The 24,609-nt window shown below is 54.3% G+C and overlaps 9 protein-coding genes across 9 annotated transcripts; 4 read left to right on the top strand and 5 right to left on the bottom strand.

The window, feature by feature from the left end:
* Positions 1-619: 619 nt before the first annotated feature.
* On the bottom strand, positions 620-4,497 carry BU25DRAFT_13834 (DUF1765-domain-containing protein). The gene is made up of 3 exons (XM_033699403.1): positions 3,255-4,497; positions 1,637-3,208; positions 620-1,587 (listed from the first exon to the last, which is right to left on the bottom strand). The coding sequence occupies exons 1-3, from the start codon at positions 4,247-4,249 to the stop codon at positions 756-758; spliced, it is 3,399 nt and encodes a 1,132-aa protein (XP_033568032.1). The 5' UTR covers positions 4,250-4,497; the 3' UTR covers positions 620-755.
* Positions 4,498-5,825: 1,328 nt separating this feature from the next.
* BU25DRAFT_13867 (mitochondrial F1F0 ATP synthase-like protein subunit Atp14) lies at positions 5,826-6,613 on the bottom strand. Its single transcript, XM_033699404.1, has 3 exons — positions 6,455-6,613; positions 6,324-6,399; positions 5,826-6,271 (listed from the first exon to the last, which is right to left on the bottom strand). Exons 1-3 carry the CDS (start codon positions 6,479-6,481, stop codon positions 5,994-5,996), a joined length of 381 nt encoding a protein of 126 aa, XP_033568031.1. The 5' UTR covers positions 6,482-6,613; the 3' UTR covers positions 5,826-5,993.
* Positions 6,324-8,137, top strand: BU25DRAFT_405692 (transcription initiation factor-like protein iib). Its single transcript, XM_033699849.1, has one exon. The coding sequence runs from the start codon at positions 6,746-6,748 to the stop codon at positions 7,844-7,846; it is 1,101 nt and encodes a 366-aa protein (XP_033568030.1). The 5' UTR covers positions 6,324-6,745; the 3' UTR covers positions 7,847-8,137.
* A 1,251-nt stretch (positions 8,138-9,388) lies between these two features.
* Positions 9,389-10,252, top strand: BU25DRAFT_329209 (carbohydrate-binding module family 18 protein; the record flags this gene model as incomplete). The annotated part of the gene is made up of 2 exons (XM_033699565.1): positions 9,389-10,121; positions 10,185-10,252. Coding segments are annotated over 2 exons (801 nt in total), but the record flags the coding sequence as incomplete, so codon positions are not given.
* Positions 10,253-12,217: 1,965 nt separating this feature from the next.
* BU25DRAFT_427273 (uncharacterized protein) lies at positions 12,218-13,440 on the bottom strand (the record flags this gene model as incomplete). The annotated part of the gene is made up of 4 exons (XM_033699969.1): positions 12,218-12,221; positions 12,374-12,717; positions 12,772-13,094; positions 13,152-13,440. The coding sequence occupies 4 exons, from the start codon at positions 13,438-13,440 to the stop codon at positions 12,218-12,220; spliced, it is 960 nt and encodes a 319-aa protein (XP_033568028.1).
* Positions 13,441-15,506: 2,066 nt separating this feature from the next.
* BU25DRAFT_416980 (uncharacterized protein) lies at positions 15,507-18,444 on the bottom strand (the record flags this gene model as incomplete). The annotated part of the gene is made up of 2 exons (XM_033699917.1): positions 15,507-18,085; positions 18,159-18,444. The coding sequence occupies 2 exons, from the start codon at positions 18,442-18,444 to the stop codon at positions 15,507-15,509; spliced, it is 2,865 nt and encodes a 954-aa protein (XP_033568027.1).
* A 370-nt stretch (positions 18,445-18,814) lies between these two features.
* Positions 18,815-20,388, top strand: BU25DRAFT_13796 (uncharacterized protein). Its single transcript, XM_033699402.1, has one exon. It carries the CDS (start codon positions 18,890-18,892, stop codon positions 20,177-20,179), a length of 1,290 nt encoding a protein of 429 aa, XP_033568026.1. The 5' UTR covers positions 18,815-18,889; the 3' UTR covers positions 20,180-20,388.
* Positions 20,389-21,529: 1,141 nt separating this feature from the next.
* On the top strand, positions 21,530-22,390 carry BU25DRAFT_13789 (uncharacterized protein). The gene is made up of 2 exons (XM_033699401.1): positions 21,530-22,163; positions 22,229-22,390. The coding sequence occupies exons 1-2, from the start codon at positions 21,784-21,786 to the stop codon at positions 22,263-22,265; spliced, it is 417 nt and encodes a 138-aa protein (XP_033568025.1). The 5' UTR covers positions 21,530-21,783; the 3' UTR covers positions 22,266-22,390.
* Positions 22,339-24,496, bottom strand: BU25DRAFT_405688 (cat eye syndrome critical region protein 5 precursor). Its single transcript, XM_033699848.1, has one exon. It carries the CDS (start codon positions 24,000-24,002, stop codon positions 22,515-22,517), a length of 1,488 nt encoding a protein of 495 aa, XP_033568024.1. The 5' UTR covers positions 24,003-24,496; the 3' UTR covers positions 22,339-22,514.
* Positions 24,497-24,609: the final 113 nt, after the last annotated feature.

The raw sequence follows: 24,609 nt of genomic DNA, 5'->3' as shown, positions 1-24,609 counted from the left end.
TGTGACTGCGATTGTGATTGCGGCGATAGAGATGCTGCAGGTAAAGTCAATTTGCTGGCTTCATCTATAAGTGGCGGCGTGCACTCACCTTGCTACCCTTGACGGTAATTGCTGCTGGCTGCCGGGTTGGCCAACGCGTTGACGGGGTTGAGGGTGCTTGGAAAGATGCGTGGAGGTAGGCAGCGTATTCAGAAGCTCAACCTGCTGGAGAGAGATGGTGAGACTCGTGGAGGAGCGCAAAAGAGAAGTCGATGCGAGGTCTGGTGGGTTCGAACAGCAGCGACGCTAGCGCGGCGGTGACAGCGGCAGTGGCAGGCGCGACTGCCTCCACAACGAGCCTCAGTCACCTCGACTTGATAAACGGAACGAACGAACTAGCTTGCTACAACACACTGCAACATATGGAGAGTTCATAAATCTATGTATGTATCGCGCTGTAGCAGCATATCAACAGCCAGCGCCACCCTATATGATACTGATGTAAAAGTAACCAGAGACCGAAAACGAGAAGCTCGCGAAACGAGGCATGCAAGAAGCGCACTGCCATGCATGCATGCAGAAAGTATACAGAGGATTGTAACAAATGAGAAAAGCAAAGCCAAGACCAAGTAGTGTTGCAACGCCGTAGGACCTCAAGGTGCCGAGTGAGTATCCAGATGCAAGTGGGCCGTTAAGTAGAACCAATGCTGCGCGAAAGATGAGATGAGATCGTTCCTGCCGATGATGATGCTGACAAAAGAGTTTCGCAAGTAAGGCTAGCCAGGTCGCCTGAAGGCCTCGACGCATAGCGATGGTGTCTCGACCTGCTTGTTTGTCGGTACACCCTCATTCTTTCGTCGGTCGAAGAAGTTTTGACACTCATGCGAGACGAAGGTCCACTCTGCGAGTGCGCGGCCGGCGTAGCGACTTGATGTCGCAGCTTTGCCTGTGGGCTGGATGCTACTGACTGCGTCGATGTGTATGCCCTTTTGCTGAAGTAGGACCTGCGCTGGCAGCGGTAGTCGTGGTGGTTGAAGTCGCATGTTCTGATAGGTGCCAAAACGTTTGTCAACCCATTCGAGAGAAAAGCGGAAGCTGTAGGAACGATGGGCAGGAGGAGGAGGAGACGGTGTTGGTGTAGGGGCTGGTTTCTCTGCGGGCGCTTTTTCGAGAGAGGCGTTGGGAGGGGTTGCTGTCTTCGCATTCTCTTTGTCTTTAGCGGACGTTTTCGATTTGGACGGTTTCGACGAGCCACCCATAAGGCTCTTGAGCATGCCCCATTTGCCCTTGGTAGGCTCTTCATCCGGAAAGTCCATAGAGTCCGTTGTCAGTGCTGCGACCTTCTGTACCATAGGTTCCGGGACAGGTGTGGAAGCGGATGGTTTCCGCTGGTGAGGGTTCTGTACAACGCCGTCGAATGTAAGGAAAGGGCCATTGCTGGCGGCGATAGGATTATCATTACGTATAATAAGGAAACGTCGACCAGGCGCTGGGTTGCAAGCCTGTGTCGAGGGAAATGCGAGTTGCAGTCGTTCGGCGTCTTCAGCGAGCCAGAGGTAGTGAGACCATACGGAGCGAAGTCGCTCACTCAGCGCTGTCTTGACTTCTCTGCTTTCTTGTTAGTAATGTACAATCAAAGTTTGCGGTTGTCACATACACTTCTACCTCCGAAGGCTCGCCATCGAACCGTGCAACCCGCCAACAAATCAAACGCATGTAGTACGAGCGTACCATTGGGCACCAATGGTTGAACCTGCTCTCAAAGAACGCAGGCTCCAACAGAAACTCGAGGCATAGGCTCCTCTTGCGTTGCTCATCTAACACCAAGGTAGACCAGATACTGTAGAGAAATGAATACAGCTTGATCTCTGTAGCTGTATTCTCGCTTACTGTCATCTCTCTGCAGACCGTCAACCAGAATGACCAATTCAAGACCACATGGTGCTCGCTGTTGTGCTGCTCATATCTGACCAAGATTGCAAATGCCTCTTCCAGGAAGTCGCACAACGTGTAACAGGCATTGCTGTCGTAAACAGAGATCTTTCGTGCTTGGGCCTGTAGCAAGCTCGCAAAGCTGTCTGCAAACATGTGTCGAGCAATGTGAATGTGCGAGTTGCCCTCAGAAAGGAAGTCGCGTATGAGCATGATTAGTCGGTTCTCTTGCATCTGTCGCGTGGCGTTTGCAGGCGGAATAGCCATGGTGGAAGCCGAAGCATCAGGGTCGCTCAGAACATCGTCGAACGTGATGGACTGAGCTCCGTTGTCCTCCGGTTGCTGCAGCAGAGCATGTCTGTTGATCGTGGCATCCATGTTGACGAGAATTTGTGCGTGCACCATGAGCAAGCCTGGTGCACAAACACGCTCCTGCGCAGTTGGCGCACTGGGTAGGAAACCAGTAACGAGGATATGGTAGTGCTTCACGAAAACGTAGAAGAGATCGCTTTCGGCGCCTGACCAACGCTTCATCCATAGCCCGTACCAGTCGAGGTTGGCGATTTGCAGTGGTGGTGTCGCGGCTGGAGGATTGCGTAGTACACGAACCATCTTGGCCAAAGACTGGAACTTGAGTGGGTAGAGATTCGGCGGGAAAGCAGCTGAGATACGGTCGGAGATAGCGTCCATTTTGTCCAGCCTCGAGACGCCTGCTTCTTCCAGGACACGCTTCATCATCTCCAAAGATGGACTCCACAATCGGACCAGGATATCAGCTACTCCAGGACAGAAGCAGAAGGCGTACGCACAAGTCTTTCCACAAAATGTTACTAGACTTGCTGCTGCGTTTCGCGGGGTCATTTTGTCCACCACAAATGCCATCTGAGACATCAAGTTCTGCTGGAACGTGTTCTTGACGTTGTGATAGACGGACTCTGCGAGGAAATCGGAAGAACTGGAAGTGGCCGAAGTAGCTGTCAGAGCCGAACCGGGCTCTTCGCGGTCGGCAAGCGCGCAGAACGGGGATGGCGCAAGTCTCCATTCAGGCCTCTCCATGATCCCAGCAAGACCCTCCAGGATTACTGGGCGATCTGTTCCAGATATCGACTGGTTGTTGCGTCCTGCCACAAGCTCCAAAAGGCCAGTCCACCATCCATTAAGAATGTTTGTTCTTCGATCGAGGTCTTCCGGTCGGAGCTTCTGGTTCGAAGGGTGATTGGCGTACTTGTAGATGAAGTCTTGAAGGAGGCTCGTACGGACGATGTTAGCTTTCAAAGAGCTGGACTTGTGCTGGAACCTGTCACTTGTAAGCATGGGGCAGCCATAGGTAGCGCTCAACATACTTGCGCAGCTCGCCCTCTAGGGTTCTAAATACGGTCCAGAGCTCATCTTTCTTGCGCGGTTCCGTCTTGACTTTGTTGCCTAGCTTGTCTGTCGATATATTGCGCGGTAGTGGAGGGACAACGTTGGTGGGGCTGAGAGGGCTATCTGAGTGCGGGTACAGGGGAAGCTGCTCGGTAGAGAATGACTTCGGTACGGAGGGAACAGCAGGCCCGTTGGCTGTCAGGAGGGCGCTGAGACGCTTGTTCTTCTTGCTGAGGGGTATAGGTGCCGGTCGGTGGTCTACAGTGTCTTCTGCCTCGTCCCTTGCTTCGTTCTTGGCTTCAGCCTCCTCAGGAATGCTGTCTGTGCTTGCTGGTGTCTTTCGTTTCGGTGCTTCTGTATTCGTTGCCTTCTTCTTAGCGCTTTCCTCCTTCTGCGCTGCTTTCTTTTCTTTTTTGCTCTCTTTTGTGGGCGAGGCTGTTGTAGGCTGCTGCTGCTGCTGCTGCTGCTGCGAGACGACCCACGACTTCCTCCTCAGCTTTGTCAGGGATCTCGATGGGGAGCCGCCCGGCGACTCTGTCTCCTTGACGGCTGCTTTGCGATGGCGCTCAGGTTTGGGCTCGATTGAGGGTTCTCTGCTTTTGCTGGAGAAGGGAAGGAATCTCGACGACCGGCGTGTGGTGGCAGCAGGCCTCAATTGGGGCATCTCTAGGGCCTGTGGGGCTTCCTCTGAAGACGGGCTCGATCCACCTGACGAGCTGTCAGACGTGACCTCGACGTCTTTGCCCTTCTTCAGGTCTTCCTCAGAGTCGTGCGCCGGCGCATCTCCGTCCAGGCTCTTCACGCGCGGAAAGTAGGTGTATGATGCCGCCTTGGGCAACTGCGCCCTCTCGGGCTTCTTCTCGCCGTCAGTTGGGGGCAGTGGTCCAACTTCCGAGGCGGCTCTGCTCCGGCCCCTCGACTTGCTGGAGAAGACATCTTGCCCGCGCAGGGCTGAGGCGACGGCAATCGGCATGTCGGCGGAGGGTGAGGTATAAAGCGAGTGTCGTGGTGCTTGCTGCTGGTTCCCCTGGCTGTGCTACTCCCCCATGAGCGACTCCAAAAGGTGCTGCTGCGCTATTTTTCACGGGCTCATTGCGTAGGAACAGGAATAGAGCGACGTTGTGCTGTTAGGCTGGCACGGCGGGCCGTCCAGTGGGCTGTGAAGTTGAAAGATCCACAGTGCTAGTACGTCACAGCCTCACCATGCGATCGGAACGAACGGAAGGGTGGCTGGAGAGAGGTGGACTGGTGTTTGCAGGCAGCGCAGAAGGTGCCAGGCAGACGCTGTTAACTCTCCTGTAGCGAACGTGGACGTGCCTGTTTGAGAAAATACGCTCAGGCTGACATTAGGTCGGTTCGATTCATGTCCAGGAATTTGACGCCTGCACTGCACGCCGACGAGGACAACTGCGGCTAGTAGGGGCGTACCTCCCGCTTGTGCAGATCAGTGTCGGAGGGATTTTCTAATATTATAACCGGAGCCCTACTGCCGACCTTCTGCCTGGCGCCTGTTGTGTGTGACGCTGTTCACGGGCCGTGGTCAGATGTGGGAACATGGTAGTGCAGGCCTCAACATGACGCCTTTCGGGTTGTTGCATCAGGTGCATGCCACCCATCAGTGCATTGCTGGCGTCTGCCGTCTGAGATCCATCGAACATGGCTCGTGCGAGCTGCCAGTGCGCCCCCCCCCCTTCAACCTCTACTATGCACCAAATTGCGCGAGTGAGCCTTGTTTTCGCGACTTGTGAACACTGCAATCTCTCGTGCGGCGTCCCTGCCCTTAATCGAGCGCTTTTATCGCTTGATTCCAAGGTCATGACAACTTGGCTAAAGCGCGCGCTTACCGTTTTATGGGATTCTGCCCCGAACACCGGTCCATTCGTGCAAAGAGCGCATTATTCTCTGATGCACTGTTCGTGGTGGGTTCTTCGATAGTCTACAATACGGAACTTACGGGCCAGTCGACTACCCGGCTCCGCTTGCCCAGCCTTGCATCTGTCGCTCGTCAGATCCAACCGCCAATCGTTTCAGGACCACGCTGAGGCTGAGGTGAGCTGCCACCGGACTAATCCGAGGACCTGTCTCTCGAAAGCAGACAGCTTACACTATGAAAGTCTTAAAAGAGAGCCCGTGGCGTCTAGAAGGATACTTGGTTCGCTGTACATGGCGGGTCAAGTTAGTTCGTTTGTGTTCGTCACTCTGCCACCAATACTTCGGTGCAGGTAGCTGAGGGTCCTGTGCATGTTCGTGCATCGGGTTGTACCTGATCTAGTTTGTCCCCGCATATAAATGCAAGAACAACAAGTCGAGATGCTTACCGCGGAGAGAAGCGAGTCGCCGGTGAAGGTTTTAGCTCGTTCCTCAGATCGTGCAAGCAACATCCCATCAATCAAGCACTCTCGTTTACACCTTCACGGTTGCTGAGCCTCGTCGGCTGCTGGCGAAGTGCAGTAGTGCCCTGTACGTGCCTGGGCCTCGGTTTGCTACATATCACAGTACTGGCACGCAATCCTTCAGATCCGTAAAGTCAGTACGTAAAACAAGCATTGCTTCCCCACGTTTGGCGGACGAACTGATCAGGAAGATTTCCAGACCCATATCACGTGATTAATAGCGCGCGTTGTGGAGGTACTTCAAGCTTGGTCTATTGCCCAATCCATATTGACACATTCGCTAGTATTTGGTACAGATGATCTCAATATCAGAGCGCAGCCAGCTTAGTGGGTGGCACCGGGGGTGGTGATCGACTCGTCCTCCTCAACAAACCAGTCCTCATCGGGCAGGACCTGGCCATCCTCTGCGGAAGCCTCAGAACCAACATCGGGCTGCTGGGTCTCGTAGGCCTTGAGCTCGTTCGCGATTTCGGCCTCCTCGGGGGACTTGGGAGCGGCGGGGATGGAGAACTTCTGGACGTGGCCCTCGGCGTCGGTGGGCTTGACCTGGGGGACCTTGTAGTTCTTGAGCTCGCGGAGGTAGAGGTCCTGCACCAAATCGGCTGCACCAATTGCGTCAGTAGTGTCCCTGGGCGTGCGATTGTGATGATGTACCTGAGCGAACGGCCGTAGGGGTGATGAAGGTGCGGCGGGCAATGGTAGGCTGCTGGCGAGCAACGCGTGCGAGCGCCTGGCGCTATTCCGGGTTAGCAGGTATCGACAATTGGGTGTCCAGAGGAGCGTACCGAGGCCCTGATGGATTGCGCGAGCATGATGTTGGATGTGGAGGGGGTAGGAGCTGTCAATGGAGCTCCTGCGTGCACTTCGGAGCCCTCACCTTCGATTTTCCATTATGTAAGCTCACTAGCGCGGTTTGCGGCTTGGCGTTTGCTGCTGCCTTTCTTGCACTTTCAGCGCCTCAGCTCCCGCCTAGCAAGCAACCACACTCTCTCACCCCACCCACCCACGGTGTCAACCTCACCCGGAGCTTCCGAGAGCCAGCTAGAGCAGCTAGATAATCAAACGTGACTCTCAACATGTCGTACGCGCCTAATGGTCGCATGCTCTCGCCGGGCGAGGTCTATGAGGAGGCGCCAAAGCCTGTCAAGGAGGAAGAATGGTCAGAGGACCTGAACGTTACCCTGATGTGCCCCGACTGTCGCGAAATGCCCCCAAATCTTGTTGAAGAGTTCAGCGCCGGAGATACTATCTGTGGCTCCTGCGGTCGTGTTCTCTCTGAGCGCGGCATCGATACACGCTCCGAGTGGCGTACATTCTCCAACGATGACCAAGGCAACGATGATCCTTCTCGTATCGGTGACGCCGCCAACCCGCTGCTGCGAGGTTCCCAGCTACAGACTGAGATCGGTTTCGGCGACGGAGGTCTGAAAGTGCGCGAACTGTCTCGTGCTCATAACAAGAGCAACCACGACAAGGGCAACAAGTCGCTTCAGTCTGCCTACGGCCAGATTACCACGCTTTGCGACTCGCAAAATATCAGCAAGACCACCCAAGATACAGCCAAGTTACTCTTCCGCATGACGGACGATGCGAAGTTGTTCAAGGGCAAGTCGCAGGACGCCATCATCGCCGGCTGTATTTTCATCGCCTGTCGACAGCACAACCAGAATCGTAGTTTCCGTGAGATCTTCAAGATGACAAACGTGTCAAAGAAGGAGGTGGGTCGTACGTTTAAGGCACTTGAAGCATTCCTCCAGAAGAAGCAAAAGGACAGCGGTGGCCCTCAGGTCGCCGGCAACGGTGCTGTTCTGGATACCACCAACTTCTCCAAGGGCGGCAGCACCAGCGCAGAGACGCTTATGCCTCGTGCCTGCGCTAAGCTTGACCTCGAACGTTTCATCCAGCTCATCGCCGAAGAGTGTGCACGTCTCGTCTCGGATCACGGAATCGCTGCTGGTCGTTCTCCTCTCTCTATTGCTGGCGCTTGTCTCTACTTTGTCTCTCACCTCATGGGCAATCCTCGTTCACCCAAGGAGATCGGCCAAGCCGTCGAGGTCAGCGACGGTACCATCCGCACTGCCTACAAGGCCCTCTACAGCGCACAAGATCAAATCATCAAGCCAGAGTGGCTCGAGGCCAGCAAAGGTGGCGACAAATCGAGGCTTCCCGCCGTCTAGAGTATGGTGGATGGCTGGAGGGGCGACACGACATGCCCTTGCAATTCTCGTCTCAGCGAGTCCCCTGGAGTCTTTTGCTACCTGAAAACAAGAAAATTTTGGTGGGCTTGAACCACCCATCGGAGGAAGTTGTCTTTATTTTTGTCTTTCTTTGCATTACTAGCGAGCATGGGACGGCGTTCATGGGTGAGGCAACACAAATTGGACAGTCTTGTGCTTATAATACCCCATAGAAAGGCTTGAAAATGGAATCATGGCGTTTGGGAAACCTTCGTGTAGTGCATTGTCATGATTCCATTGTACTTTGTATGAGCACCCAGCATCTGAGTGTCTTCGTACGGCTTTCGATTGTGATGCCTGCTGGCGACAGGTCACCTTTCTAGCTTGAGCCTGCCGCGTTTGACGCCGCCTGAAGCCCCTACAGCCATTGCTTCATCGAATCACACATTCTGCGTGAGTCCTTCTGGCATCGCAATTCCAAAGGCGACGTTGCGACTGCTTGTGGTTGGAGTTGGATCACTGATTCGGTTAGACTGACCCGGTTGTTCTTGCCTCACTTCGCCTCACTTGTACCAAAAGTCTCTCACTGAACCGTATCCAGACTTTTGACACCTCAATCTCAGCGCTCGCTCGTGCGTTGCAATGTCCTGCTTTCTGAATCTGCATATGCGGGAAGGACGTCACATAATTGATAAGAATGACAGGCTGTCGTTACAATAATCTAAGGTTACCAATTACGCAGCATCCTCGCGGGTTTACGAGCCTCTTCTCGAGCTCACAAGTCTCTGTGCCTCGAGAACAGTCACAAGACTCCCCAAGCAGCCTCGCAATATATCTCTGGATACTACAACGGGCCACATGCCCCTGTTCTGCTTCCATCCCATCTGATTGGCTACCTCCACACTGCTTCATTTTAAAGGGTTTGAGTTCCCACCAAAATACCTGGAGTCCCACGGCTCTCGTCAAAAGAAGATCGGTACAGCGCTTCCGGACTTGAATACACCATTGTGTCCTGTGGCGAATCTCATGCCTGACCCATTACAATGCTCTGGGTGCTGATAGATGGTGCTTGCAGGAAAGGTCAATGCACACCCTGCAGTACTCGAACTATATTATGCTTATACTCAGCTACAAATGAAGAAGAACAATCGACATTCAGTTTTGGTTGCGTTCGGATGTCAAGTCAAGCCGATTCTATCCAGGTATCAAATCAGGTTCGACCCTGCTTCCACTTCGATATACTGACATACGTAAAGGATCGTAGGACCAAACGAATGTCGCAGTCAATCCGGTACAACGTCCACTCTGATGAGGGGTCATGATGCTCTGCAGTCAACCCGAAGAGTAGCTTGCTTGAGAGGGCATTGATGTATAAACTCGCCTCTCCCCTCGCCATTTCATTCTTTCTTTGTTTCGTTCTTCAAGTACATTCCTAGTCCTTCGTTATCTTCAAATTCCCTGTGGCTTCCCACAACGACGCCCTTCGGCCCGTTTCTCGTACCCCCTTCGGCGCTCCACTCCTCTGGCTCCGTTGCATTCAAAATGAACCCCTTCCTCTTGGTAGTTTGCCCCGCGGTTGCAATTCTCTCTGGTCTTGTCTCGGCGGCAAACAACATCAAGTTCGTCAATCACTGCCCCTACGATGTCTACTCCTGGACAGTCGGCCCCGTCAAGTCCGGTTACACAGGCAATGACCATGAAGCGGTTACTATCCCTGCCAATTCTGTTACTATTCAAGGAATGGTCAACGGTGAGGCGATTGGTGGTGGCATTTTCCTCAAGCTCCGCGATTTGCCAGAGTATCAGGTCGCCCCCACTGGTAATATCCAAGTCGAGTACAATATCGAGCCTAGCCAGAACCATGTCTCGTATGACCTAAGCGCCATCGACTGTGATCACTCTGTTGGCCCTGAGAACCCGTCATTCTGTCCGTTGATTGGTAGCGGTATGAAAATACACGTTGAGCATGCTAATAAGGGACGCTGCCCTCCTGCTTCGTGTGGTGCTGATGGCGTGTGCCACCACACTTACAAGGAGCATGGCTTCTGGGAGGATGAGCATAACTTCAGATGCGATGCTGGTACTGACATCGTTGTTGAATTCTGCACTGAGAAAGCTGGACCGAGGACCTTCAACGGACACATGGAGCCTGGTCACCCTGCCGAACCTCAACCGGATACAAAGCCTGGTCAACAAACAACGAATGGTGTCTGTGGTAAAGAAACTCCTGATGAAGCTACTTGCTTCGGCTATGCTCACGGCAACTGTTGCTCTGGTAAGTCCTTCAAACCCACTATTGCTACCACTCAATGAACATTCGTGCTAACATCGGATCCAGAGTATGGTTGGTGTGGTTACTCAGAGGCACACTGCGGAACAGGCTGTCAGTCTGACTTCGGCGACTGTTTCGGCAAGCCCCCTGCTCGGCCTTCTGCATACCCATCTCCAGCTAAGCTTAGCACTGTCGAGCCGAGCTACGCAAAGCCTACGTCTAGCTATGTCAAGCCGACACCCAGCTACTACCCGCCTGCGTCAAACTATACCCCACCGGTCAAGACCAGCCACATCTCTGCATACACCCCTGCGCCCAGCCACAGCAAGCCTACGTGGAGCTATGCTACATCTAGTCATGGCAATCCCACAATCAGCTACTCCGTGCCTACGGGCTACATACCACCAGCGCACACGTCATACTCACCGCCGTACTCACCACCGCCCTACCGCACCATTTATGCCACACACACGGTGACAGAGACACGTGCACAGGCCACCAAAACGGTGACGGTGAGTATGAGCAGCGCTTACAGTATGCCGAGTACCTCCAAGATCTATCCTGCACCCACGTCCTCTTTGGTGTACTCTGCACCCTCGCCCTCGAAATCGGTATATGATAAGCCCAGTCAGACTTGTGTACACACGCCGCAGCAGGAACCGCACATCCCGAGTACGTGGTACAACAAGCCGACTCACTCCAAGGTATACGATGTGCCGACTACCTCTAGCGTCTATCATGCGCCTACGACGGGGGCATCGTGTTACCCGCCTAACCCGCCTGCGCAGAGCTCGGCGGTGTACTCCCTACCTAATCAGTGAGCATAATTGAAAACTGAAGTAGGTGGGGGATTTGAAGGAATCGAAGGATTCTAGAAAGGATTGTGAAGGATAGGGCAGGATTGGGTATGTTTGAGCCGTTGCTACCATTTGAGAAGGAAGGATGGAAGGCAAGGAAAGGCGGTGGAGGACTGGATTATACCCTAGAAAAACAGTAGGGAAAAACAAATGGAAAGGATTCAACTTCGATCACCTCGGAACATAACATTCACTGGTGGATGGTGAATGCTGATGGAGTCGTCGACTTCAGCATATGCCTCGATCATCTCACTACGCTTGCCCGTGGCGCTGTCGCCAACAACATCGAGTCAAACATACACAGTGCACTCTTGAAAGGTGTTGCATACCTCTTCACTTCAGATAACTGCCTTCTAGTATCCATCATCGCAGCCCTGTATGCTCCAACCGACCTCGTGGCATGTTCACTTCCTCTGGCCTTCGAGTTTGTATCGGCTTCTCCGTCCTCGCTCTTCGCACATCGCCGATCACTGACCTGGATATATAACACTATGCTGTATATCAATATGATCATATCACACCTCCACATGCATGGATATACCCTCGCTGACTAACACACTTCATATCATGAACTATCTCCTCGTTTCAGGTGGTCCTCAGACCTTCATCACTTGCTCCTGCCTTCAGCTTCTGCTTATCGACGGATTGTCCTTGCTCCGAGTTGGATGTCCAAATGATACGCTCCACCGCCCTCGCTTTTTCCCGCTCAAGACTCGCACTTGCCTCACTCATCAAACGACTCTCTCCAGTGTACCAACACGATCGTATGATAGATCTATACGCATGACTATCTCCTCGCTGACAAACCTTACGCCATTGAGCACCTCCTTGCTTAGAGCGAACACCACACCTTCGTCACTTGCCCTTGCCTACAGCTTCGCGTCCTTCATCTTTGTTTTACAGTCTGATTCCCTCCGCTTATCTTCGCTTCCTTCTCGCTCCTTCCATCTTCTATTGTTCGATGACCAGACTCCTGACTCACTCGCCAAACCCGTCTTCATGTGAGCCAACAACATCCTGGGCATTAGGTCCCGCAACCGTAAGGTCTTTACTCAATATTGTGATATTCAGTACAATCTGCTGACCACCTCACCTACCCTAGACCAGGGTTTCGTTTGGCTCGTCTGTGTTCCCTCTCTTCAAGTAGCTGAGAGCGAGGTGAACATGTCAGTCTCGCCTCATCAAATGGACAGCTCGCTCTGCCGTTACCAATATGATTGGATAATAAGTCTATATGCATGACTAACTCCTTCGCAATCATCTTCCACACCTTCGCCGCTTCCTCTGGACTTGAGCTTTGACATTTTGTTGCGTGACTTTCGCATCGAGTCGTTTGTGCCTGTGCTTTTGCCTGCCTTATGCGTCTCCTCGTTTCAAGCTCGCTCGCACCTGATTCACTGCCCAACCATACCCCCCCTAACCCACTCCCCAAACCCCCCCTCCTCAACACTCTTACTAAACGCGACCCAAAACGCTAACTTTTCACTCACCGGCTTAGCACAATGCTCAACCAGCGCCTTGACACTAACGCTCCTCAGCCCTTGTATGTGCATCAGCTGCTCCGCCCACTCGAGATCCATGCCGCCCATGCTTCCGCCACCCCACTGCTGCTTCATGCGCATCATAGTTGCGTAGTCTTGCGCTGTCGGGGCGACGATGTGCTCCCAACCGCTGTCGGGGCGACCGGCTATGATGTTCAGGTGCAGGTTCTCGAGGAACATGGACGGTACGTTTGGGACGTTCTGAGGATCGACCCAAGCTGTGTTTGGGTTGAGTGTCGGGGGCTGAGGTGGCACCCTGGGAGCGTTTGCGAGGTAGGCGCATAGATTCTCCCATTCCGCGCGGTCGAATTCTTTGGTGTATGGTAGAGCTTTCTTCGTGATGCTCAGACGTTTGACGTGGCTCCGCGAAAACGGGGTGAGGTCGCTCAAGAAGGGTACAGCTGCCTCGATGGAAGTGTGAAATGCGAATGTGTACGTGGAATACAGAATTCTTGAAGCTTCAGCGTGGATCTGGCGGTTGATGCTGAGCAAAGACGGCACTGTGTAGCGCAAGTGTGCAGTGTATGGCGAAAGAAGGACGCGGTACGTTGTCGGCGTTGTGGTGGTCAGAAAGAGACCTTTGATGTTCGATGAGTACACATTCGTGAATGGCGCTTGGTAGTGAGGAAACGTACCGGTCCTGACATGATATGTGCTTCGGCGTCGCCATGTTCGGCTTGCTTGGGCACCTAGCCAAGGATCGATTGTTCGGACGCTCAGTGTGAAAGGACCGTTGTTTGTGTCTTCCGAGAGGTAGGTGTGAAAGTCGGGAAGTAGGTTCGTGACTGAGGTGCCATGAGTCGTCGTAGGTTGCGACGATGGGAACAGCATGTACTCATAAATCATGAGGCGTACTTCCACTGGTAAGCGCAGTAGCGGTGAGGCTGGCAGACCATCCTCTGCTGGACTGCTTGGTGCAGCCATCCTGAATGCGATCTGGGAGGTTGTGTCTATGGTATCGTGAACTGATTGCTGTGAAGCTCAACTGTATTGTCGAATGCTTGCGACTCCTCTTCCCTTCAAAGGCTGAGCTTTTATGGTCCTTCACGGATGCCCTTACTTCGATTCGCGATAATGGTGTTTCGGGATCTCGCTATGCTCACACCAATCACATACTAACGAGCAAGACAACGAGAATACAACACAGCACAGAGAGTGGGCAGATTTTAGGCGAAAGTCACACGGGATGTGGGCGCAACGCGACTTGTAGACGTGCGACCACAGCGACACGATGTGGGAGACCCATTGTGATATGCTTCTCAGCGCGTTCAAAACAGTTCCGATTACCATGGTCACCATGATGCATTGCGAGTGGCGCTATACTTCGAGGTCAAGTGCACGAGGACGTAGACCCGAAGCGACTTAGGGTTCGTCCTGGGCTGCAGTAGCATGTAGATGCTCGATTTAAGTGGGATGACACTTTGGGACATCCTTGGATTCAACCTTCCTACGGGCGCGGCAGGAGAGGCGATGTGATGATGGAATCCGTGATGATGTGTCAGTCGAATGGTGTAAAAGCTGATGTGGCAGATTGAACGAAAGGGACAGCCACTCGGCAGTCAGCCAGTCGAGTCACACGAAAGCCGCTTGAGGCAGCGAATCCGTGTCCATCCATCAACAATCTTCGCTTTCGCAAGCGACGATTTCGCTCACGGAAGCGATGCGATGATATGCCGCGCCGCTTCCGGAATTCGCGACTCGTCGATCTCGCGATCTTGCAACTCTAACATCCAGGTTCGCGAAGCAAGTATCATCTTGACATCTCTTCGACGTCGTGACGATTTTCCGGAAGAAGCTCCGCTAGTGAGTAGCCGCTGACAAGGTGTGACGACCGGATGTGCCTTGCGTTTGGTGAGGTCGAATCAGTGCCCATCCCGAAGGCCGAAGGCTGTGACCAATAGGAGGAAAGTGATGAGAGAGGAAGCAAGTTGCCGTTTTCTCGGCCAGGGTAGGTACGTACCTGCGTCTCGTTACGAGCATCAGCATTCGTTAGTGGTGACATCCTTGTCTTGGTTGATCGATTGATTGATTGTTTTAACGTCCTATCTAAGTCTAAGAAGACGAGAGGAGCAATAGCTCCTCTGGTAATGCAAATATTTAGCTACAAGAGATAGGGTTCACTGAGAGTACAAGAGATGGTGAGGGCTCAGGCCCAATCCTTGTCGAGAGATTGTAGCTGGTAGTGAAGGATCTGCAGAAGCGTGTAGTTGTTGGGGTGAAGAGGAGTACATGTAAGGAGCTGGACAGAGTGGTAGAGATTTGGACGTGTGTTTGTGGGTGATGAAGAGACATTGATTCGAAGTTGTGTGATGGGTGAGGTAACTGTGCTGTTGGAAGGAAGTACGAGGGACGCACACGTGCAGTGCCCAAAGAAGCAGACGCGACTCCGGTCAATCGATCTTACATGGCTTCACAAAGATATCGTCCTCGGCAAGTGTAGATTCCCCATCTCGATCAATGATATTGATTTGCACGCTTTTGTAAAGCTGCCTGCTGCCTCAACTCCAGAGAGCCTATACCAGTCCACTCTCTCCTTGCTAGATACCTGTACCAATACTAAACAAAACACTAGAATGAACAAGATTTTTAGAGTTTAAACCCTCCCGTCGCTGTGGACTGATCTTAACGCCCTTTCGCAATCAACGATGCGAGACACCAAAAGTGAGAGGATGCAAGAGGAGAGAACAACTGAAGAGAGGAGAAAAGAGGAAATTTCATAATACAATGGTCGTGGCCTAGCAAAGCGTGCAATATCAAAGACATGCTTTTTGTGCCCGTCGTCAATCAGAAGCCTGTGAAGAGAAGAATGGTCCCCTCGCCGTATCTGTATCCTCCTCTTGATACTGATGGACTTGGTATCCTTTTCTTGCAAGCTCCTTCAACCTAAACTTAAGACAGAAAGCGTGCACTCGCACCTAACGATTCAAGCGGCCTCCTTTCAAGTGCTTGTTGTTCCAACCACTTTTAAGGAATTCGGTTGGGCTTGCCACCTAGTGCTGGCCGTAGTTGGTGCCCCAGCCACCACGGCTGTTGTAGCTTCCACCGCCGTAGCCGCCACCGAATCCACCATAGTTGCCGTAGCCGCTCTGCTGGTGCTGCTGGTTGCCGCCCTGCTGGTGACCCAGTCCACCAAGTCCACCGTACTGGCTGTTTCCGCCAAGGTGGCTGGGGTAACCGCCGAAGCCCTGCTGGTGAGACTGCTGCTGGTGCAGACCCTGAGCGCTTTGGCTAGGGGTGCCCTGAGTCGCTGACCCGGGACGGCCCTGCTGAGCTCCCAAGGCGGACTGGCTGGGTCCAGTGCTCTTCGAGTCACCGAAGCCCTTCAAAGAGTCATCACCACCCTGCTGCCCGCTCTGCTGCTGGCCATATGAGCTCTGACCTGTGTATCCAGGTCGGCTGAATGTATCTGGAAGGCCGCCGAATCCACTGGAACCACCTGTGGCGCTGTGGTTTTGACCCATGCCGGAGGCTGAACGGCCGTAGTCGCCAAGACCACCAAAGCCGCTTCCACGGTCGTTGGAAGATGCTCCAAAGCCCCCCACATTAGCCGGGGAAGATGAGTGCTGATCGTAGGAAGCCTGAGGAGACATTCCGTAGTGGTGGGGCTGACCGTACATGCCCTTTCCGAAGCTGCCATAGCCTTGCTGCTGGCCGTAACCCCCGAATTGGTTCATGTAGTTAGCGTAGTAGGGGCTGCCGTAATACGGGTGGTTGTACGGGTAACCGCCGTGCTGACCCTGCTGCGATTGCTGGCTGTGTCCCTGGTGATGTTGCTGGCTTTGCGAAGCAGGTCCAGAAGGAAGCTGGCTTCCCAGACTAGGATTGGGAGTGTTGTGTCCGCTGTTCGACGCCTCGCCGTATCGGCTCTGCTGGCCCTGGGAGAACGAGTCTTGGGGCCCGGAACCAAAGCCACTGCCGGTGCGCTGCTGCGCAGAGCCGGCCTCCTGCTGGCTAGGTGTCTGTTGGCCGTAATTCTGGTAGTATTGCTGGTAAGCATTGCGCTGTTGCTCGGAGGTGAGGTACTGGGAGGAGTAGTTGTCAGGTGCGGAGGAGAATGCGCCGGGCTGCGACTGGGCCTGGCTCTGCTGGCCAGGGTAGTCGTACTGGTTCGACGACGGGATCTGCTGGCCGAATGGATCGTAGGGCTTCTGAGAAGGTGCTGCAGCGGTCTCGGACTGTTGGCCGTAGCGGCCGAACTGGTTGTAGGGCTGGCTGGACTGAGAGCCCTGGTTTTGCATCGCCTGCGATGCAAGGGGGTTGGACGGCGACTGCTGCGACAGAGGCTGCTGCTGCTGCTGCTGCTGCTGCTGGGGCGCCGGGGGGAGGCCTGGGGCCTGCTTTGGTGTAGGGACAGTCTGCTCGGGCTCTGACTCCTCGACGTGAGGAGCCTGGCGAGGCGCAGGGGGCAACGAAGCCCTGGGCTGTGCAACAGGCGAGTGCTGAGGGGGTTGAGTCCTGGTCTCTGCCTCCTCCCTATCCTCATCGACATCTTCCTCGCCACCTAGACCCAAGCTGCCGAACTGAACTGCTGCTCTATCCACGGCGTGGTTCCCTGGCATGACAACTGCCTCCTGTTGCTCCACGAGCCTCCTCTGAAAGCTAGCGCTGCGGTGTGGTGTCCCTGAAGTCGCCTTGAGTGCGGTCGTTGCGTATCCTCCAACAGCAGGGCGGCCAATAGGTGCCTGAGCCGATGTGCTCAAGGGGGTGGCTACACCAACGCTTCCAATATCTTTCGAGCTGGCGACGGTGCTGAACGCGGTCTCTGTGGGCGGCGGGTGCGACACGTCGGGCAGGTGCTCAACATTCTCCTTCGTGAGCTCGTCCTTCGAGGGGGTGAGGTCGAGCTCGGCTGTAGGCTCTTCGACCTTGTCTGGGGTCTTGGTTGCATCATCGGCGATAATCGTGGGCTCGTCGACTTCGTCTGCGACTGGGGGAATGGGCAGCTCTTCAGCCTGGACGGCTGGTTCCTGTGCAACTTCGGCGGCAGGTGTCTCGACGGCGGCAGGAGTGGGATCCGTAGGAGGTTCTGGGGCTTTCGGCGCAGGCTTGGGCGGGGTAGGCTCTGCAGGCTTCGCGAACATGCTGGCCCATGTCTTCTTCGCAGCGATTATAGGGTGCTTGGCCGCCTCTTTCGGGTCGTGAAGGACCTCTGATACAGTTCCAGGTACTGCATCCTCCTTCTTCGCAGCCTCGGTGGTGGTGGTGGTGGTGGTGGTGTCTGGCTTCGCGCCCCACGCGCCGGTGCTAGCTTCCGTCGTAGGCTTCGTGTCCCAAGCTCCAGGCTCAGCTGCGGGCGTGTCCCATGCAGCAGACTCGGTCGTAGGCACTGAAGTCGATGCAGTGCGGGGTCCAGTTGCAGCACCTCCACGTCCGCCGCGGAAGCCACCACGGCCCCGGTCAGTGCCGCGACTACGGCCACCACGGCCGCTGTCAAGACCACGTCGAGGAGCATCGCCGCGTGCGCCGCGGATGGTAGACGACTCTGTAGGAGCAAAGTTCTCCTTTGTTGCTTTGGAGCGCGATCGGTCCTTGGCCTTCTTAGGGACTTCGCTGAATTGAGAGACGGCGCCTGTAGAGCTTAGTGTTAACTGAGCCCGTAATAGTGTTGTTCCCTCGATGGGACATAGAGGTCATGTGCTTACCCTCACTGATCCTCTCGATGGTCCTCTCCAGATCGCCGTCAGCCTCTTCGATGGCGAGCACGAGATCAGCGTCAGACCAGTCGGGGAACAGCTCCTTCAGTGTGGTCAATTGCGACGAGTAGCGCTTCTTGAGCTCGCCCAGTTCGCCCTGCTCTGCTGATGTGTCGATCTTGGACGATGCGCTGTCGCCATTCGTGTTTCGCGCTCCCCGAGAGCCATAGCCTCCTCCTCTGCCGCCGCGGGCGGTGGTCCTGCCTCGCGCAGGCCTGCTTTGTGCTTCAGACATGTGAACTGTATGTGTGGGGGGTGAAGCCGCTATGGACTCGGTGTGGTGTGGTGTGTGAGGGCAAAGGAGAGGACGTGCGTGAGGAGGAAATGGTGTATTGTTGGAGGTAAAGTCGGCGCTGAGAGCTCGTTTAGCCAGCAACTCGGCCTTGGCAATTCGACCAATGGCGTCAGAGAGAGCGCGGCTGTGTCGCGTCAATTTCACAAAGAGGGGCGGGGTTGCATAAACCAAAGCAGAGGCTGGGGATTTGAAATGAAAGCGGCGTCTGGAAGCACTTTCCCGTCCTGCTGTGATCGCTCTCAAGGTTGTTTGCTCGAACTTGGGTGGAAAGCATCACGTGGGGCACCGGTTGCTCCACTTGCCTCACCGTCACCTCTGACTTCGAGGACCTTCACCGACGCCTCACCGGAGGACACACGTCGTTTGGCGACACCGCACACCGACAATGCAGCCCACCGTAGGCCAGAGGGCGCTGAGCACCCTGGCAAAGAAGCTCCATCCGCAACTGCCACTCACCCCACGCGAGAGCCAGCAGCTCCTCAATCTACTCACTACCTCTTTCCGCACTCACCTCGACCGCGAGCACCCTGTACATATATCAGAGAAGGTCCAGGATCCTGCCCTACGCAAGACTCTTGGTCGCGAAGACCATGGTTCTCTCCACGCCCCATCTTCAGCCGCGCTGGCCTCGCAGCACATTGATGCCGTCTTGTCCAACCCTCTATTCGCCGTGAAGCCCTCTCGACGAGGCTCAGAGTCTGCTGCGTCAGAAATTTTAAAGGACCCTATGGGCTGGTTTCTGAACCAAATTGCATCAGGAAGTGCCACTCTCTCCAAGACTTCTCTCTGCCTTGAGATACTCGATAGGCACACAGCTAAACAGAGTCCGCAACTGCACGAAGGCAAGACACCTGGTGCTATCATTGGTGATTGGCTGCGCTCCAGCGGGTTGGATACGTCCAAGGAGTTTCTCGAAATGTGCATTGCGAAGCCCCAGACTAAGCGACCTTCCAATACCTTCATCTCCCGCCTTGTGACTATACTGATCGCTGATGGCAAGAAGCCGCTTCTTTGGAAGTGGTTCGCACGTCCTTGGCATCAAGGCCTGAGCCCTTCGAAGGCGCTTTTATTCAGACAGCAGCTGTTGAAGCACATGGTACACGCTGAAGCCAGCCAAGACCTATATCGAGGCATCGTGCTGTTCAGAAGAGCGTATGAAATAACTGGAGAGCACCCTGACAAATGGTACGAAAAGCTGAGGCCTGCCGGACAATATCTCGTACAAGCCATCATGTCAAAACCAACAAATTCGATTAGCCACGATCTCTATAACTCTTTCAGACAAACTACCAAGCTCTGGGTTCCCGGCAAGTGGGCGCAGGCCGTGGACTCGATGCTGTACCTTCACCACCCAACTACGGCGTCTGCTGCACCGGGCCTACGATTCATTCACGACCCCGCTGGCGCTGCTACGTACACCAAAGCCATGCCAAGTCAAAGACGCTTCATCGTCCAGCTCAGCTTGGGCGTCGCACGACAGCTTCTTGAAGAAGAGAGCTATGAAGATGCACAGGCCGTCATGGCGTTCACCAAGCAGCACTTCCCTGATCTTGTCTTGTCGAACCTTCCTACCGAACAGAGGACAGTTGTTGATCGTCAGTCGAGCAAGATCACCAAGGCACGGAGAGAGGAAGAAAGGAACCTTGAGCTGCTGGACGGTCTTGTACCAACTTGAAACGCTCAACCCCCAAGGTCATACTGCCAAACAACAACATCTAGCTCGCGCCACAGCCAGTAGCATGTCGCTTGCCAGATCTCCGAATAGACGCTTTGCAATCTCAGTCACGCCAGAAGAACACATCGACATCTACCAGATGGAAGAGAGAGGCCGAAGCGATCCTAGCCGCAAGCATCAGAGGTATGCGAGTCCCCTGAGCCACAAGCGACCGATTCAATCATCCCCACTGGGTTTCCCAATTTGCGGTCCGCAACGTGTGGCACTCGACTGTTACACTGCTTAATGCCCCATCACAGACGCCCTCAAGAGGAGAAGACTCGAGCCAAGTTGACGCGCATGCGTAGGTACTTGACAGAACTGTCTCCGAGTTGACACCCCGTTGATGGTCGCTTGTGATACCAGCAGTTCGCAGGAGGATGTCAATACCAAGTTACCAAGCAGAGAATTACCCGTGGAAAGCGGTCAAGCCTACCGTACAATCTTCGCGCTACACATGGAACGACCAGAGTCCACGAGTGAAGCCGGACAAGGATACCACGCAGAGCAAGACAAGGCTGCGGTTACGGCTAGACAACAAAGTCGCCTGCAGAGAATTCGTTCATGCCTGCGCACTGTACAATTGCGATACATCGGCTAACAACTTCGACCTCAACGGGGTCACCAACGTCGATCGGGTATGCTTCTGGGTTAAAGGCTTATTCGTATCCGACTGGTGCTGGTGAAATCACCACCAGGGCTAACAGCTCACCCCCAGGAGCTTTCAGTGAATTGGAAGCATTTCGAGATGTCGAGGCATTAGGAATAGAAACTGATCGAAAGTGTCGAATATCGACGACTTCTCTGGGTACATATGATTAGTTGAATGCTGCTCCTTGAAAGATCTTGTGCGAATATTGTCGAACACATATGTGGGATTTGTGTGCATAAGAGCATGGTGCAAGTCAAGTCTCGAACCGAAGTTTACGTTGCTTGCACGTCGAATCGAACTTACCGCTTCAGGAGGGACATCTGCAGTATCGATCCCTGTAACCTTTCTACTCACACATACGCCCTCTTGCAGGATCCGAACCTTCACGACAGTTCTCATGGACATCACAAATGAACCTGCCTAATGCGGCAAGTCCCGTCGAAACCATCGATTATCCTTGACAATTCACTCCGTTCTCACGGGCCTGAAGCAGGGACCAAACAATGTAAAGATCTGTCTTTCACTCGTGCATTATCATGATGACTCAGATCGGTAGCATCAAGTTCGAACCTACTGCTTCTGGAAGCTTAGCTATCACGTTGATAGCGGAGCGAATTCACTGTCAACTTTGGTACCTAGTCGCTCTTGAGCTCGTACCACATTACGCTACTCTCGCTTTCCAATTTGGGACACGAGGGAGATGACGGGCAGGATGGCGCAAGTCGTCAGCCGGAGTATGTTGCCATGAACGATGAATCTCGACAGATCAGAGCCGTGGACAGTAGTTCTTAACCATTCAGCCGGTCACGATAGAATACCCCACCATGAAGGCTGACAATACCCCGCCATCTTCACATCGTCCACCAGCCATGCAAAACACCAGCACACAGCCAAGCAGACACCAGCTCCCATCATGATCACCGGCCTCCATCACATCAACCTGGTGGTTCCGCCCGAGACGTTGCACCTGGCAGAGGAGTTCTACAGCGGCACACTCGGCCTAACACCACGCGCTGTTCCGCAACTGCAGCGCGAGACCTTGGCTTGGTTCGACATTGGCACCTCGGGGCAACAGGTGCACATCGCCTTTGGCAAACCTGAAGATTTCACGACGCCGTCGAGCAGGCATCCGTGCTTTCGTGTTGGGAGTGAGGAGGAGTTGGTTAAGTTGAGGCAAAAGGTTTGGGAGCATTTTGAGAGAGGAGGCGAGAGCGCACCGCAGCAGGCGGATGGGCCGGGGGAGAAGAATAGCGGCGCGGTGGGGGTGGAGTATCCGACGAGGTTTTTTGCTAGGTGAGTTGTCTGTGTTGGACAACATCGGTGAAGCTGGTCAAGGTCAGGCGCTAATGATAGAATAGGGACTTTGCGGGGAATAGGTTAGAGTTCAGTCTTTGAAAAACGAACTGAACGAATCACGGAGACAGGAATATCGGGTTGGGTAGATGATTGAAGTAAGAGATGCTTTTGGTAGGTCAAAGTCTATCTAGAAAAAAATAAAAAAAATTCGTAGATCTAGTATGCAAGCAGATCGCTATGCAGGATATCCACCGGATCCATGTATTATTCACCCCGAACGCCGTTGTAATGCAAGTCTATCCATCACTCTAGACCATGGCCCTGATCATGCCAACAAGTAAACTAGATTTACTCGATAGCAGAGACACCATCGTTGCCAGTGACAGGGTTGATGCTCTCATTGAACTCAAACTTGAAGTCCTGACCAATCTCCTTGCGGATAGCAGTCTGGATAGCCTCAAGCACGTTCTTGAACACACCGAACGAGGCCGGGTTGTTCTCGTCGTTGTCACCACCCTGGAACACACCAGTGCGGACCAAGCAGGTGTTCCAGCCGTACATGTTGCCGCCGATGATATCGGAGGCCGGGTTGTCACCGATCATGTAGATGTTGGAGGGCAGACGCTCGTCGTTGTGGATCTGCTCCATCCAGGACGCGATGACCTCGTCGGCGTACTTGTAGGTAGCCAACTCGGGCTTGCCGTAGACGACACGCTCGAGGTCCGCGCCGGTGAGCGCCTTGTACATGGCCTCGAGACCAATGCGGAACGCACCCTGCGACATGCGGGGGAAGGGGTGCTCAGTGGGGCACAGCAAGTCACCCTGCGAGAAGTAGATGGGGATGCGCTGGGAAACGGGGTCCTTGGCGCGGGTTCCGAAGCGGCCGTTCTCAGACTGGAGAAGGTCCATGATGATCTGCATGTCGGTGGCGTAGTCGCGGGAGTCAGAGAAGACCATGATAGCGTCGATGTTCATCTTGGAGAAGTCGCGGGGGTTGGAGGTAGCGCGCTCCTCGTCAGTGAAGACGCGGTAGGGAGCAATGGTGGGGTCCCAGGCGATGATGTCGTTGGGGACGACAATGTTCTTGAAACCGTACTCCTGAGCGACCTCACGGCACTTGTAACCCTCACCACCGACAACGAGGACAGTCCCGTAGTAGTCGGCAAGAGCACGCATGGGGGTGTGGGACTGGATGAACTGGTCGGTGGAGATGGGGTTGTGGAGGATCTTGGACAGCTGCTCGCAGCGGGGTCCCTCAAGCTTTCCGGAACCGTTGGTTAAGAAGATGTGGGGGATCTTGATACCGAGCTCGTTGTCACCGTTGAGGATCTCAAGAGTACGCTTACCCTCGGGAATCAGACGGTCACCGTGGACGAGGACACCGTCAATGTCGAAGACGAAAGCCATGTCCTTAGCCTTTGTGACCTTCTCGCCAGCGAGATCCTGGAGCTGGGCAGCGATGATGTCGCGGGAAGGCTGGATCGGGGGCATGCCTGGGCGCTGGGCAGCACCACTGGGGTAGTGAACGGAGCTCAACCTTGACTGCCTCTTTGAGCGGGGGATGGGCAGCGAGGTACCGAAAGAGTTCCTTGATCCTCTCCTGTCCTTCATTGAAGGCGAGAGTGAAAGGTTGTGCATGTAGTTCTGAGCATCAGAGATGGAACTCCTTGTTGCTGGGACCTCGATGGAGTTGACACCGCCCTGCTGGTGCTGGCTGCCAGCCTCACCAGGGATGACAAGAGAGCCGGCCATGTTGTTGGAGGGTGCGCGGTTGATGTCGTGGGATTCCTGCTTCTGGATATCCTGAGCGAGTTCATTGTCGTTGATCTGAGACATGTTGGTGGTCGTATCTAGTCGTGAGCGGATGTGGTATGGAGTAGGAGGGTCAAAGTGGTGTTCGGCTTCTCAGAAGCTCTAAGTATGCTGGTCTTTGAAAGAAAGTTTGGGTGAGTGATGGAAGAATGAGCAGCATCCAGGATCCTGGGGAAGGCCATATATATCGTTCAGATGTTAGACTCGACAACCCCTCTTCGCACTCCCCGGATGCCATCATCATTGCTCCAAACACCTGTCGACTCTTCACAGAGCCTTTCCTCAACCATTCCGAGCGTCGCCGAGTCGTACACCGCACGAAACACCAACAAGTACCTGCGTACCCACCCAGCGACATCATCACTCGCTCGGAAGAGCCCGTCCAGGGCAGCGCTAGTGCGAAATCTTCGCTGCTAGAAAATAGAAACTGGATACCGTCATGGCACAGTTTGGACCGTTTGGCAAGAAAACTGGGGACTGATAACAAGGAGAGGTCGTGAGTCGCCACAACACTCAACGCGAGCCAAATGCTGCCTGTATAGAATTTGGCCGAAGTAGACCCCTAATAACGCGCGCTGCAGCCCCATTTCACCGGACTCGCATCGCGCGGCCGGCAAGGCTACCGACGCAG

This window comes from Macroventuria anomochaeta (assembly GCF_010093625.1).
Source record: "Macroventuria anomochaeta strain CBS 525.71 unplaced genomic scaffold BU25scaffold_1, whole genome shotgun sequence".
Taxonomy (NCBI): domain Eukaryota; kingdom Fungi; phylum Ascomycota; class Dothideomycetes; order Pleosporales; family Didymellaceae; genus Macroventuria; species Macroventuria anomochaeta.
The sequence above is the reverse complement of the archived record's forward strand: the minus strand, read 5'-3'. Positions and strand labels throughout refer to the sequence as shown.